This window comes from Camelina sativa, chromosome 14 (genome assembly GCF_030686135.1).
Source record: "Camelina sativa cultivar CO46 ecotype springtype chromosome 14, ASM3068613v1".
Taxonomy (NCBI): Eukaryota; Viridiplantae; Streptophyta; class Magnoliopsida; order Brassicales; family Brassicaceae; genus Camelina; species Camelina sativa.
This window is the reverse complement of record NC_141893.1, coordinates 14,359,259-14,371,365: the sequence shown is the minus strand read 5'-3', so window position 1 is coordinate 14,371,365 and position 12,107 is coordinate 14,359,259. Positions and strand designations below refer to the sequence as shown.

The window sequence follows — 12,107 nt, the reverse complement described above, 5'->3', positions numbered from 1 at the left end:
GGAAAAGATTTGCAAATAATTGGTTGTAAGAATATTGACTTCTACGAGACTACGACCTATTTAAATTGCGCAACACCGTAGTATAATTGTGTGATATGTGGACTATACAAAACGAATCAAAACATAAGGATTTTCAAACTAAGTTTATTTCATATTTCATAATCATTGTATGGGAGACGTGACTCCTACTAGTAAAAAATACAGTTTGAATTATTTTGCATGACTTGCAATCAAAGGCAATATTCAATCACACAGAACAAAGTATCATTACTATTATTCCAAAACTGAATATCAGGTTACTATAATTACCATATTTCTGGTGTTGTCGCTATGCAACGAATCAATCACATGTAATATACTTAGCATTTTGGTGACAATGTGACAAAAGAAAATTAATTAAATGGTACGTGTACCTCCGGCCAAAATAAGTTATTTATACTTGACTTGCATATGCCTGAGCAAGTTATACCATTTTATATCTCCAGATTACCATATACTTATTCTAAGAAAAAAACTAATTAAAACCTTATACATCTACTTTATGTTGACACCTATAATCCATCTACTAATTAAAACCATTTGGTCAATACATTGTAACATCGCTGATCGTTTTCATTGTTTAGCTAACTAATATGATGGGCCGTTAATATGCACGGCCCAAACAATTTCTTTTACGAGACTCCAGCAGGACTAGGAAAAAACATGGGAGAATATGCAACTTTGAAATATTTAGTTCTTTTAGTTCGTATTTTGACATAAGCCTGCAACTATGTTTTAAAACTGGATCCTGCCCAACACCTAGATTTTGGAGCGATGTTCATATATATGATGAACCAGGCTCTAACTTTCTCTAATCTTTATATATTTTCTTAATTACACAGGTAAGATAGATCCGAAACTTGTTAGGCTATTACTAACATTACATATAGAGTCCAAATTCAAACTAACACATGGTCAGCACAAGCAGTGCGGCCACTCTATCTAAGAGGGGAAGAGCATTGTTCAAAAAGGTATTTCTATAAACATTTAAATTCAAATGATGATAATATAAATTCATTAAAAGTTCCTACTATTCTCCCCATCTATAAAAACACATCTTTTCACATTACATGGGCCACTATTTTATTATGGAGATTTCTTAGGGCACTTCCATTGCATATCTTTTGGAGTATCTCTAGATTTAAAACAGAATTAAAAAAAAAAAAAAAAAAAGTTTATTGTATAAACAGGAAAGAACTCGTGTCTCAAATATCTTTGCCGAGACATTGTCATACCCTTAGAGACACCTTACCTGTCACAATTTCATTGGTTTGTGTTTATAATTTTGTTTTTTGATTTTTTTATTGTTTCCTTCCTCCTCTTTGCAAACGCTCATAGAAGACATTCGTATGAAGGATGACTAATGGAGAAGGAAAACTAATAAAAAGCCGATGAAGATGTTTACATTAAACTAATATTAATTTTAATATTAATTAAAGTTTATGACACATATTACAGTATTACCGATAAAAATGCTCTTAGGGAGATCAAAATCCAACTAAAAATTACTAAATCCAAATCTTATGTCATGTAATTCTTTATGTTCCTCAATGTTATATAGCCTACCAGGTTATATGTGTCACTGTTAGACAACTATAGTACAAAGTTCAACAAGGATCATTCATGGAGCAAGAACCTAGTTGCTACCAAGCAAACTGGTAGGAGATAGCCAAGAAGAAAGGCTAACGTAAAACATTGAGGAAATGTTTGACATGTAAATATGTAATTTTTTTACAGTCATTTTGCAAAATAAAAACTTATAATGACATTTTGCAATATAAAAACTTCTATTTAAATATGTAATTATAATGACATTTTGCAAAATAAAAACTTTAAAATGACATTTCCTTAAAAAAATCTCTTGTAGATTGCATTATCAGCATGTGTGTCACACCTTCTCATCTTTCACACGCATACATACAATTCATACATGTAATGCAAATACTTATATACTTATAAGTCTATTGATAACTTATACGTATACTCTCTAGCTCACATCTATGTTGTGACTCATGCATAGATATTTGCACACACCTAGTTCAATTCAAGCATCAACATCTTCAAGAAAATGGATTCTCTCGTAATAACAATTTCACTTCTCTTTGCAATTTTCGCTTCTCCTCTTGTAGAGTCTGCTTATAATCATAGTAATGGTTACACCCTCGCGAAGGTATCACTAAATCCAATTGATGCTTGCTGGCGAAGAAACCCTAAATGGGCGACTAGCCGTCAAGCTCTTGCACATTGCGCAGTAGGGTACGGAAAAGCTGCGTTAGGGGGCAAAAACGGTCCGATCTACGTGGTTACAGACCCATCAGACGACCCTGTAAAACCTAAACCTGGAACGCTAAGATATGCAGTGGTCCAACCAAAACCGCTATGGATCACATTCGCACGTGACATGGTGATAGTGTTGAAAAGCGAGCTCTATGTGAACAGCTACAAGACGATAGACGGGAGAGGGGCAAAAGTTGAAATAGGCAACGGGCCGTGTATAAGGATGAAACTTGTGAAACATGTCATTATACATGGGATAAGTATCCATGATTGTAAACCAGGTCCGAAGGAAAAATTGGATGGTGACGGTATCCGCGTTTTCCAATCTTCACATATTTGGATCGATCATTGTTTCTTGTCTCGGAGCCAAGATGGTTTGATCGATGTGATTTTTTTGTCTACGGCTGTCACTATCTCTAATAACTATTTCACGCAGCATGATAAAGTAAGAGTTTATCATATTTACTAAATAGTACCAAAAATAATACTTAAGCTAGTATTTGATGAAAAAAATTGGTGTGTTATTGTGAAGGTGATGTTACTCGGACATGATGACAAGTTTATGGGAGATAAGATCATGAGAGTTACAATTGCATTCAACTATTTTGGACCAGGTCTCATTGAGAGAATGCCTAGGTAAGTATATATATAGAGTTCAATTTAGCTGAATTAGATTAGAAAATGCTGACATAGATCGATCTGTGATCAGGGTGAGGAGAGGGTACGCGCATGTAGCAAACAATAGATACGAGAAATGGCAAATGTATGCGATCGGGGGAAGTGCCGATCCAATTATCTATAGTGAAGGCAACTACTTCGTTGCTCCCGACAAGCGTAGCAGTAAACAGGTACACTACAACAAATATGTACATTGTTAGCATGAGAGAAACGCTATAATATGTAATTCATAGCTCTTTTACAAACGCTATGTTAGGCCACTGTTATTGTAGGTACCTCACATATGATAGCACAGAATTCGTATGCTATGATATAGTATTATACCATAGCAGTACAGAAATGCTATATTATCCCGCTTTTCAAATTTTTAAAGATAATGTTATAAGTCATTTTACACGCTATGTTAAGAGTTTTTACCGTAATTATATCATAGCACTAATCGAATGCTATAATATATTTTATTGGATCACAAAATTCATGCTGTTTTATTTATTATTATAATTTTTTTTTCAAAATTTATTTAAATATATTTATATTTTTACATTTCATAAAATAATCAACATACATAACATAAATTACATTAACCAAAATAAGTCTTACATAACAAAGTGTCACCAAGTCTAAAACAAAATAAAATTAACATTAAAAAGAATAGAAACACTATTTGACATGTACATGTAACCCATCCAAGCCTTTCTTACTTGTAGCAAAGGCTCTCTTTTAGCTGCTCACTTAGCGTTTCTAGAAACAGTCCAATGAACAGCTACTAGTTCACTTTGAATATATGAAAAAGACATGTTAGTTATCCTCTCCATATGTATCTGCTCATATGAAACAAAAGAATCGTGAGAAGCCACAATATGCCATTAACCCTATAAGCAAATAGCAATCACATAGAGATAAATAAACCATAAATTGTAAGTGTTACCTATACATGAGCGGAAACCTACAAAACTTATTATTTAACGTTACAACATGTTCAAATAGACAACTAACAGATATGGGCAATGTGGGAACCTATACCAAGACATAAACACAAAAACATAATGAAACGGATAAAACAAGCAGAGCAATAAGATATATTCCAAACCTTCATATGACTACCAAAACTTCCAATAAGATATTCCAACTCACATTATGAACTTGATGTACTCTGGTCGCTGCCAATATTGAAGATAGTTCAAGTATTCAATAAATGCTTCATCTTCAAAATACTGATTCTGTGCCAGGTCTACAAAACAGCATAACCCAAAGGATAAGGGCAAACACTTAAAAAAGCACAAAGACTAAACCCTAGAACAAATCCTCATAAACTATAGAAGGGAAAAGAAGAAGAGAAACTAACAGTGGATGTAAGTAGGATTGGCGAGACATTGAATGAATTCAAGTTCCAGTAAGAACTGTTGCCTTCCACCGTCGGGATCCTTGTAAGTTTTCTTTGGCCTGTAGATATGTGAATTAAACAACTAAAGAGTAGATTGAAACATATGAAAGAGTACAGAAGAGGAAGAAGATGAACCCACGGGGATGGAATCTCTGATGTATCATCATCAATCTCCTCGGGAGAAACAGTGAACCTAAATCAACCAAAAACAAGAATCGAATTTTGGATTTCTCAAGCGGAATCAGAAAAAGCTTCACACACCCACATTAGATCGACTGAGAGAACAGACAGAGAGGAGGACTATTTATGGTGGTTCTGATTTCTGAATTTAAGTTTGGGTTATCCACCAAAGTACTAAACCGGTTCTGATTAAAATTGAAAATACAAACCTTATTTTCTTGCGCATCGTTGCTTTGCTAAGATCATAAGGCTTCTTTTGCTAAAATTGTGCCTCCACCAAGACCTAAAACTGTGCCTCCACCAAAGGCTTGTTCCACTTATCCGCTCATACTTTCCATCTCCATTGACCTAAATAAGAACAAGTTTAAGTAAGTAAAATCGCTGATGTAGTTGCAAACAAAAACCATAGTTATATAATCCAGATTCTCTGTATGTCCTCGAGAAACAATCTACAATACCTCTGTACACAAAACTATTGCTGAAGCGACTTAGACTCATCACCTAAATCCTGCAAGCGTTGTGCACTAAAACAAGAAAAAATTAACAAGCTTATGTCATGAGAGAAATATGCATATCATATAGGTCATCCAATACCATAGATACCATTCAATATGACCTCTCCAGAAAAGCATATAATAAAGAGAAATGTTGAACAATCAAAAGCTTAACCCATCTATTGATTTACAAGCAATCAAAATACTAAAACTTTGAAACCGAATCTGAACCATATCCATCGCAAAGAGAGTAAATCAGTCTCGAGATCTAATCATTCATCTAAACACAAAAAGGTACAAATCACAGAGAAGAACAAGAAAAAACATACAAATACGAACCTGGAGCTTAAGTAGTTGAAAGAAAGTTGAAAAAGTGGATGACTTTGTTGTTAAGGTAGCTTGAAATCTCGCAAACTCGGATTTGGATGGAGAAAGATAATAAGAGAAGGAAGCAAATAAAAATTGAGGTAGAGGGAGACATAACAATTCGTGTTAATCACTTTTTTGCCGAGATATGACATCGGAATGGACGCGAAATGAGGCCACCGACGAGCTTCACGGTGGAGTCTATGGTGGACTCAAAAAGACCTAGATTTCAATTTGGCGAAGAAAAATTTTCTGATGTTTTGTTCGTCTCGTCGTACAGAAAAGGGATAAGGTTTTATTTTTGCTGTAAACGTGGCATTTAAATTTTTTGGTTCTGTTGACAAAAAAAAAAATTGGATCTGAAACGCGCTTAAACGAAAATTTTCATCTAAGTAATAGCGGAATAAACGATTTTAGGTTCTCGCTTAACGAATTTTTATCTTAGCGTTTATCTAGTGCTATTATATAGTAATTAAAAAAAAAGTCTATTTTTCATAGCAGTTAGAGAAAATGAGCTATAATCTACTGCTATCAATGTGGACTTTTCTTGTAGTGGTATCTTCATTTTAAATATTATGATGCAATAAGATTTAAATTAACGATGACATAATCTCACGTTAAAATAACATATTACATGATGCACTTGGGTTTATATAGATATTGACTTTGAGTAGCTTTAATAACTGTGTATTTGTTCGAGTACAACGTTTTGTATACATATATTGTAGGTGACGAAGAGAATGACAACTGGAGCTGATTCTAAAAAATGGAAATGGAGTACGTCTAAAGACGTTTTCATGAATGGAGCTTTCTTCGTGCCGTCTGGTGGAGCAGTCAAGCCGTTGTACAAAGGAGGAGAGGCGTTTCCGGTGGCCCACGGCTCTCTCGTCCCTTCTCTTACTTCCTCCGCCGGTCCTCTCCGTTGCTACGCCGGTAGAATTTGCTAATCAATTACTCACCTCGTTTTATTAGAAAACCACACACACACACAAAAAAAAAAACAATTTCTTCATTAAACGATATGTAACTTTAATTTTTGGTTATTGCCTCACAGTTCGTTAATATTAACAGAAAATTAACTCCCTTAACTTCTATTTTAATATGTACTCCCTTAGTATAAAATGTATATCATATTGCATTGAATCCTGTAAATATATGGTGGTAAAGTATAGTAATAGACTTTTAATTACATCGCATACGAGTTATAGTGGCATTGAATTGACCTCTCGCTTTTGCCTTCAATATAATGTTAGATTGTTCTATGATTTCATTGGTGGTTTTTCTTTTTGAGAAATGAGTGTGATGATTCATAATGTTTTATCTTCTTGAACTTAATTGGGAACTAGATAGATCTATGGTTTTCTCATGGATGTGTCTATTGTTTTACATTTTATTGTTATTCGATAGAACATGCCAATCTAAACCCCTCACAAAATCTTCACCAAGAACCCACATTCCAATCTTATGTGAACCTTACATGGGCCTTTGAGACCTCCTAAAACAGATCGTTGGATGGTTCTCGATAAGGTATTTCATCTCGGCTTTGATGGGCCTTGTTTTTGGGGTCTAGGTTTGTTCAAAGCTGAGTGAAGGAATCAACTTACATGAGATTACAATAATTATTTCTAAAGGCTATTTTGGTTTCACTTTAATTGGATAGTGATACATTGACAATTCAAACTTCTTAATTATGATATCAAACTCATACATACAGATATTGAAAACTACATCTCCTATCCTTTTTAAAAGGATTTATTTTTGTAAAAACAAATATAAAATTAAGGAAGATGAAACAGTGTCTCCCGTTAGGAAAGCATGTTGCAAAAAATTGAGCTGAATAATTACTAATAGCTTTTTTATCACATACAGTACTTTTTTAATATATCAACATTTTGTATCTTTCGCTTTTTACGTGTGTTAAAAGATGTACCGAAAAGTAAAAGGCATATAATCAGCATTCGAATGTATTTTTTCTTTGGTAAAAAGGTTTAAAAAATAATAATCAAATTATCCAGTTTCAAAGCCATTTAGAATTCGTATTTATAGAGAAAGCTTGACATAATAATAGACTAACACGTCCACCAATTGTGAAGAAGATTATCATTACGAAGAATCATAACTTATCAGTATCATATAAGTGAGTGTTTACAGCAAATCGAAATATATTGATATCAAAAAATGTTTACAACAGTTAACGCAAATACAAGAAATCATAACAATTTCGATGAAGGAATGGAAAGTAACCATGCTATTTTTAGACTTATACGCTAACAGAAATAATTTATTATGTCTCTCTTTCACATGCTTTTTAATGGCTATCACCAATATGCTGAAACTCCAAAATGCCTCTGACATTACTTTGAATGGTAAATGTAAATTCTTCAACGTTGAACGAGATAAATCTGGATCTTGTATCTTCCTTGAAAAAAAAAAGTGAGTGTTTACATACAAAAAAAAAATTGTCCAAATTACTATATTTAAACGTGAACAAAATACCAATATATTCAAAAAGAATTTATTTTGTGAAGTGCAAGATACAAAATATTTGGTAATATGAGTTATTGATTATTTTTAACTTTTAAAAATTTGTGATGAGCTGTATAATTATTTATCATTTCGTTATAAATTATCAATAACTGAGCATATGTCTACCAAATAATTTTATACAAGAAGGAAAATCCGACTTAGATAACCCGTATTTATATGATGAGCTGTAAGCAATATCTTTGTCAAATTATTATCATATACATATCTTAGTCACAATTTATGAAAATATCTTGATGAAATTTTGTTAGATCCCCCACCAAATAGAATATATTTTAAATATTTTTGGATTGATTATTAGACTGCACAGATATGAAACCAGATATATATAACTTTATTTTTTATTCTTTCATGGCCTACATCATCGATATGATTCGCACTACTAGATCTTAAAAGTGCATGCTCATGTTTATTTATACATCGTGAAACCAAATTATGTCACTTTCTTCTTTCATTTCTTCGCACATCCCTATCATTTACCGATTTGTTTTATTTTATTTATGTATTGACATTGTTACATTACTTTCTTAGATCCATAAACGTTCTGAAGATAACAATTTTAGGCGTTTACAGTGTAACATTAAAATTTGAGGATTACGGCCGTTTAGTGCATCCCTAAATTTCTTACGTATTTTTCAAGTTCCAACATATCTAGGATTCCGATTACATGTTATAAAATTAGTGTTGAAGTTTGTCATAGTATCAAGTGGAATGTACTATTTAAAATTGCTTAGAGAAATAAAATTCTAAATAAAAATGCATTTAAGTGTAGTAGGTATGAGACATGATAAACCGGGCCACCCTTAGTTCAATGCAACTTTTTCCCTAGCACATTGCATTTGACTCTTTCTTGGATTTCACATTTTCCTCAAGTATATCAATTATGACTAGATACCACCTTATAATATACACTTTTTCTATGATAAAGAGTTTTTGTTTTGATATTTGAAAATTTATTTTAAAGTAACCACATAGTTTTCCAAATTGATGAATTTCCTAAAGTAAAGAAGAAGAAATTCCAGAAATACTAAGGTTAACACATTACTTTACAAACCAACTTAGATTAATATTAACAAAATTTTACTCCTATATATTTCTAACAATGATGAATTGTATAGTTAAAAAAAAGAGTATCATTGGTTTAGTACTTTAGGGTTATTAAAAATTGTTAATCACAAAAATAATGCATTTATAGTTAAATTCTAAAATATATGATGTCCACAAGAACCATTCACCGTTGACAGTGAATAAATTAGATCATGTCCACACAAAAATCATCAACTTCTACCGTAGAGTAAACAATGTCACTTAGAAGTTAGAACTATCTATCATCCCTTGTAGTCGTAGACTAAAGTAAATTAGATATATAATTCAATTCGTGTGGAAAATATTTGGTTTGTGATAGAACGTAGATATATCTAGTTCTCGTTGGTAACATTTGGTCTACGATAGACAATTGCTAGTTTTCACTTTTCCGGTACCGTATTTATAGTTAATTAGTTATTAGTAATTTTGGTTTATTAATGAAATAGCCTCTCTCTAGTATCTTAGAGTAATTTTGATGTTTTTTTTTTTGTTTGTGTGTTCAGAATTCAGATTGTGTGTTCAGAAGTAAAAATGTTTACTTCTCTCCAAAACCTAACTCTATAACTTTGATTATTATTAGCATTTATTTCCAAGAGACTTGCCTAAACGATAATACTATTATTGAAATGATCGACCGAACATACACTTTGGCCTTTGCCATAATCTAATTAATGCGTGAAAATTAAGTAGAAAAATAAGGATTTTGGGACTACAAACATGCAAGTCCATGTGACAACTATCTTTGGCAACAGAATAAACACTTAACTATAAATTTATACCAAAAATTGTAAGTACATACAAAATAAGTAATTCGATTATTCTCATAGTTCACAGTATATATGGTTCTTTCGTAGTTAGGGCGACCGGCAAAAGGAAAACAATTTTCTGACTCTCATTGTAGAATGAGACAACGTGGTTGGTCAAAATATCGAGAAAACAGAAATAGCAGGCCTACGTACATATATCTCCCATAACAATCTCTTTTTACAAACGCCCAAACAAGAAAAACTTAAGCTGGCGGACAACTAGAAGTCCCCAAGAACAAACGTCGGAGGAAAAAAGAATTCCCTCGAAACTAAACCCTAACAAAGGGAGACATGTAAAATCGACAAGAAATACAAACAAATAATATCGAAACCAAATCGAAGGAGGACAACTCCTTATCCTTTTTTTTCCTATAAGCAGAAATAACTAGACAAACACCTTAAAAATGGTAGAACCAAAAAAAACAGAAAATCATTTTCTTCTGAAACATCTGCGCATGCGATTTATCACGGATGCCCTCAGCTAAACCGTAGATAACAACTACCTCCTCCTATACATTGAGAGTCAATCTCTTGAGAACCAAGGACATCATAACCCGGCAAGCAAAGAGCACTCATAGAAGTTCATAGAGACACATACTCCCAGATGCGACGACGACGACTGATGCGTCTCCTTACGTCTAAGTAGAATCCTTCCAAAAAGCAATCATATCTAAACAGATCATGAATGCAGGAGCAAGGAGCAAGGCAAAACTTCACTAAGTTAACACACACCATGAACACCAAGGATAAGAAATCTCTGTAAGTTTTGAAGACTACCAACCAAACAATAAGCATGAAACTTCTACTAAGAAAGGAGCCGAGCCTAAAAGGAACCACAGGCTAAAACAAGGAGACAAGGATTGGGAGAAAAGGCCATGGCTTGAGCTGACAAACCATTCAATATCAGCGGCTTAGAAATCAAAATAGGCACATGACCAGCAACAAGATCTGAGACAGGAACAAGCAAACCCCAATGGCAATTATTCTTCAAACCAACCGTTGATATAAGATCCGACATCATTAACTTTACTTGCAATCAGAAATCCTCCCAGAGATGACTGCTCTAACCACTTCCTCAACACAAACACAAATCATACCATGAATCCTCCAACAAGGTTCCCCAAACAAAGGTTCAACAAGACTGCAAACGACACTAAACACCTACCCTAGCTAAAACAGTACAGAAGAAAGACGGACAACCAGCTTACTCAAAACAGGAGACAACAAAACCCAAGCCACATAAACGAGAAGCATAACCTACGAGACCAGGACAACACCGGATCTGACAAAGGAAAAAGAGGTTTCTCCTGAAACCGGCGAGGGAGGACGAACAACGCTCAAAAGGCCGTCAAGCAAGCCTCACCGTGAAAATCGTCTCCTTCGCTGAGCGCACTAACCACACCATCCATCCACCAAATCTAGCCAAGTCGACACAAATGAAAGCAAAAACAAGAGAACAAACGAACTACAGAGCAGCGGGGGTCCTCTCACAACTACGGTGAAGAGCACCGGTCACCGGAGAGGATAAACGGAAATTTGATTTTTTGGACGATGGTTAGAACGAACTCACGAGAAAGGGTTTTTTTTTCCATGGAGTTTACCTATCTCCCATAACAATCTCTAGGGAGACGAGTTAAGACGCTATGATCCATTTTGTATAGTGGTTTTTCGGAGAACATAATTAATAGTTTATATAAATATTGATTCCAAATTTCCAGTTTAAGGTTCTTTCTAGCTATATGGCACGGTCTATTCAATGGATGAAAACCAGCCTAATAAAAATATTGTGATTCGTTTTCTTCTTATTGTTTTGCCTATAGCTAGCCATTATAAGAACTAACCAATATGATACCAAAAAAAAGGAAACCAATATAACCCTCAATTCAGGTTTTCGCATGCTTTCTTTTTCTATTATTATTTTTACAAAAAGAAAAAAAAAATCACAGCAGATTAAAAAAAGACAGAGACATCTCAACAATAGTACTTTTTTCTTCTTCTTCTAAATGTCTCATTAATTTTATAAAAGAAAGATACTATAACCTATTTACCTTGTGAAGTGCTTTTATATTCTATTAAAATTAAAATAATTTTAATGCTGACTTTATATTTATAATTTTTTGTATAACCTAAAAGAGAGAAATATATAACTTGGTAAAGACTATATTTTATATTTGAGAATCTTATGTCTATTATAAATACTTTTTTTTTATCGTATTCACGATTTTTTTTGTTTTTTCTCTCCAAATATAGAAA

The 12,107-nt window shown here is 33.3% G+C and overlaps 2 protein-coding genes across 3 annotated transcripts; one reads left to right on the top strand and one right to left on the bottom strand.

The window, feature by feature from the left end:
• Nucleotides 1-1,986: 1,986 nt before the first annotated feature.
• LOC104741633 (putative pectate lyase 4) lies at nt 1,987-6,614 on the top strand. Of its 2 annotated transcripts, none has more exons than XM_087483725.1 (4): nt 1,987-2,761; nt 2,849-2,952; nt 3,026-3,164; nt 6,147-6,614. In XM_087483725.1, exons 1-4 carry the CDS (start codon nt 2,108-2,110, stop codon nt 6,363-6,365), a joined length of 1,116 nt encoding a protein of 371 aa, XP_087339851.1. In that variant the 5' UTR covers nt 1,987-2,107; the 3' UTR covers nt 6,366-6,614. The 2 variants fall into 2 exon arrangements, with proteins under 2 accessions (XP_087339851.1, XP_087339852.1); XM_087483726.1 differs by having other exon boundaries at nt 2,047-2,761; nt 4,224-6,614.
• On the bottom strand, nt 3,538-4,846 carry LOC147928208 (mediator of RNA polymerase II transcription subunit 31-like). The gene is made up of 5 exons (XM_087483727.1): nt 4,768-4,846; nt 4,518-4,571; nt 4,340-4,437; nt 4,129-4,225; nt 3,538-3,815 (listed from the first exon to the last, which is right to left on the bottom strand). The coding sequence occupies exons 1-5, from the start codon at nt 4,782-4,784 to the stop codon at nt 3,797-3,799; spliced, it is 285 nt and encodes a 94-aa protein (XP_087339853.1). The 5' UTR covers nt 4,785-4,846; the 3' UTR covers nt 3,538-3,796.
• Nucleotides 6,615-12,107: the final 5,493 nt, after the last annotated feature.

Bases quoted from the DNA above. Each gene is read 5' to 3' on its own strand.
- LOC104741633 (XM_087483725.1), top strand. From the start codon at position 2,108: ATGGATTCTCTCGTAATAACAATTTCACTTCTCTTTGCAATTTTCGCT. The intron at 2,762-2,848 runs GTAAGAGTTTAT...GTTATTGTGAAG, and splicing joins ATTTCACGCAGCATGATAAA to GTGATGTTACTCGGACATGA. The intron at 3,165-6,146 runs GTACACTACAAC...CATATATTGTAG, and splicing joins ACAAGCGTAGCAGTAAACAG to GTGACGAAGAGAATGACAAC.
- LOC147928208 (XM_087483727.1), bottom strand. The intron at 4,438-4,517 runs GTGGGTTCATCT...ACATATCTACAG, and splicing joins ACATCAGAGATTCCATCCCC to GCCAAAGAAAACTTACAAGG. The intron at 4,226-4,339 runs GTTAGTTTCTCT...GCTGTTTTGTAG, and splicing joins CAATCCTACTTACATCCACT to ACCTGGCACAGAATCAGTAT.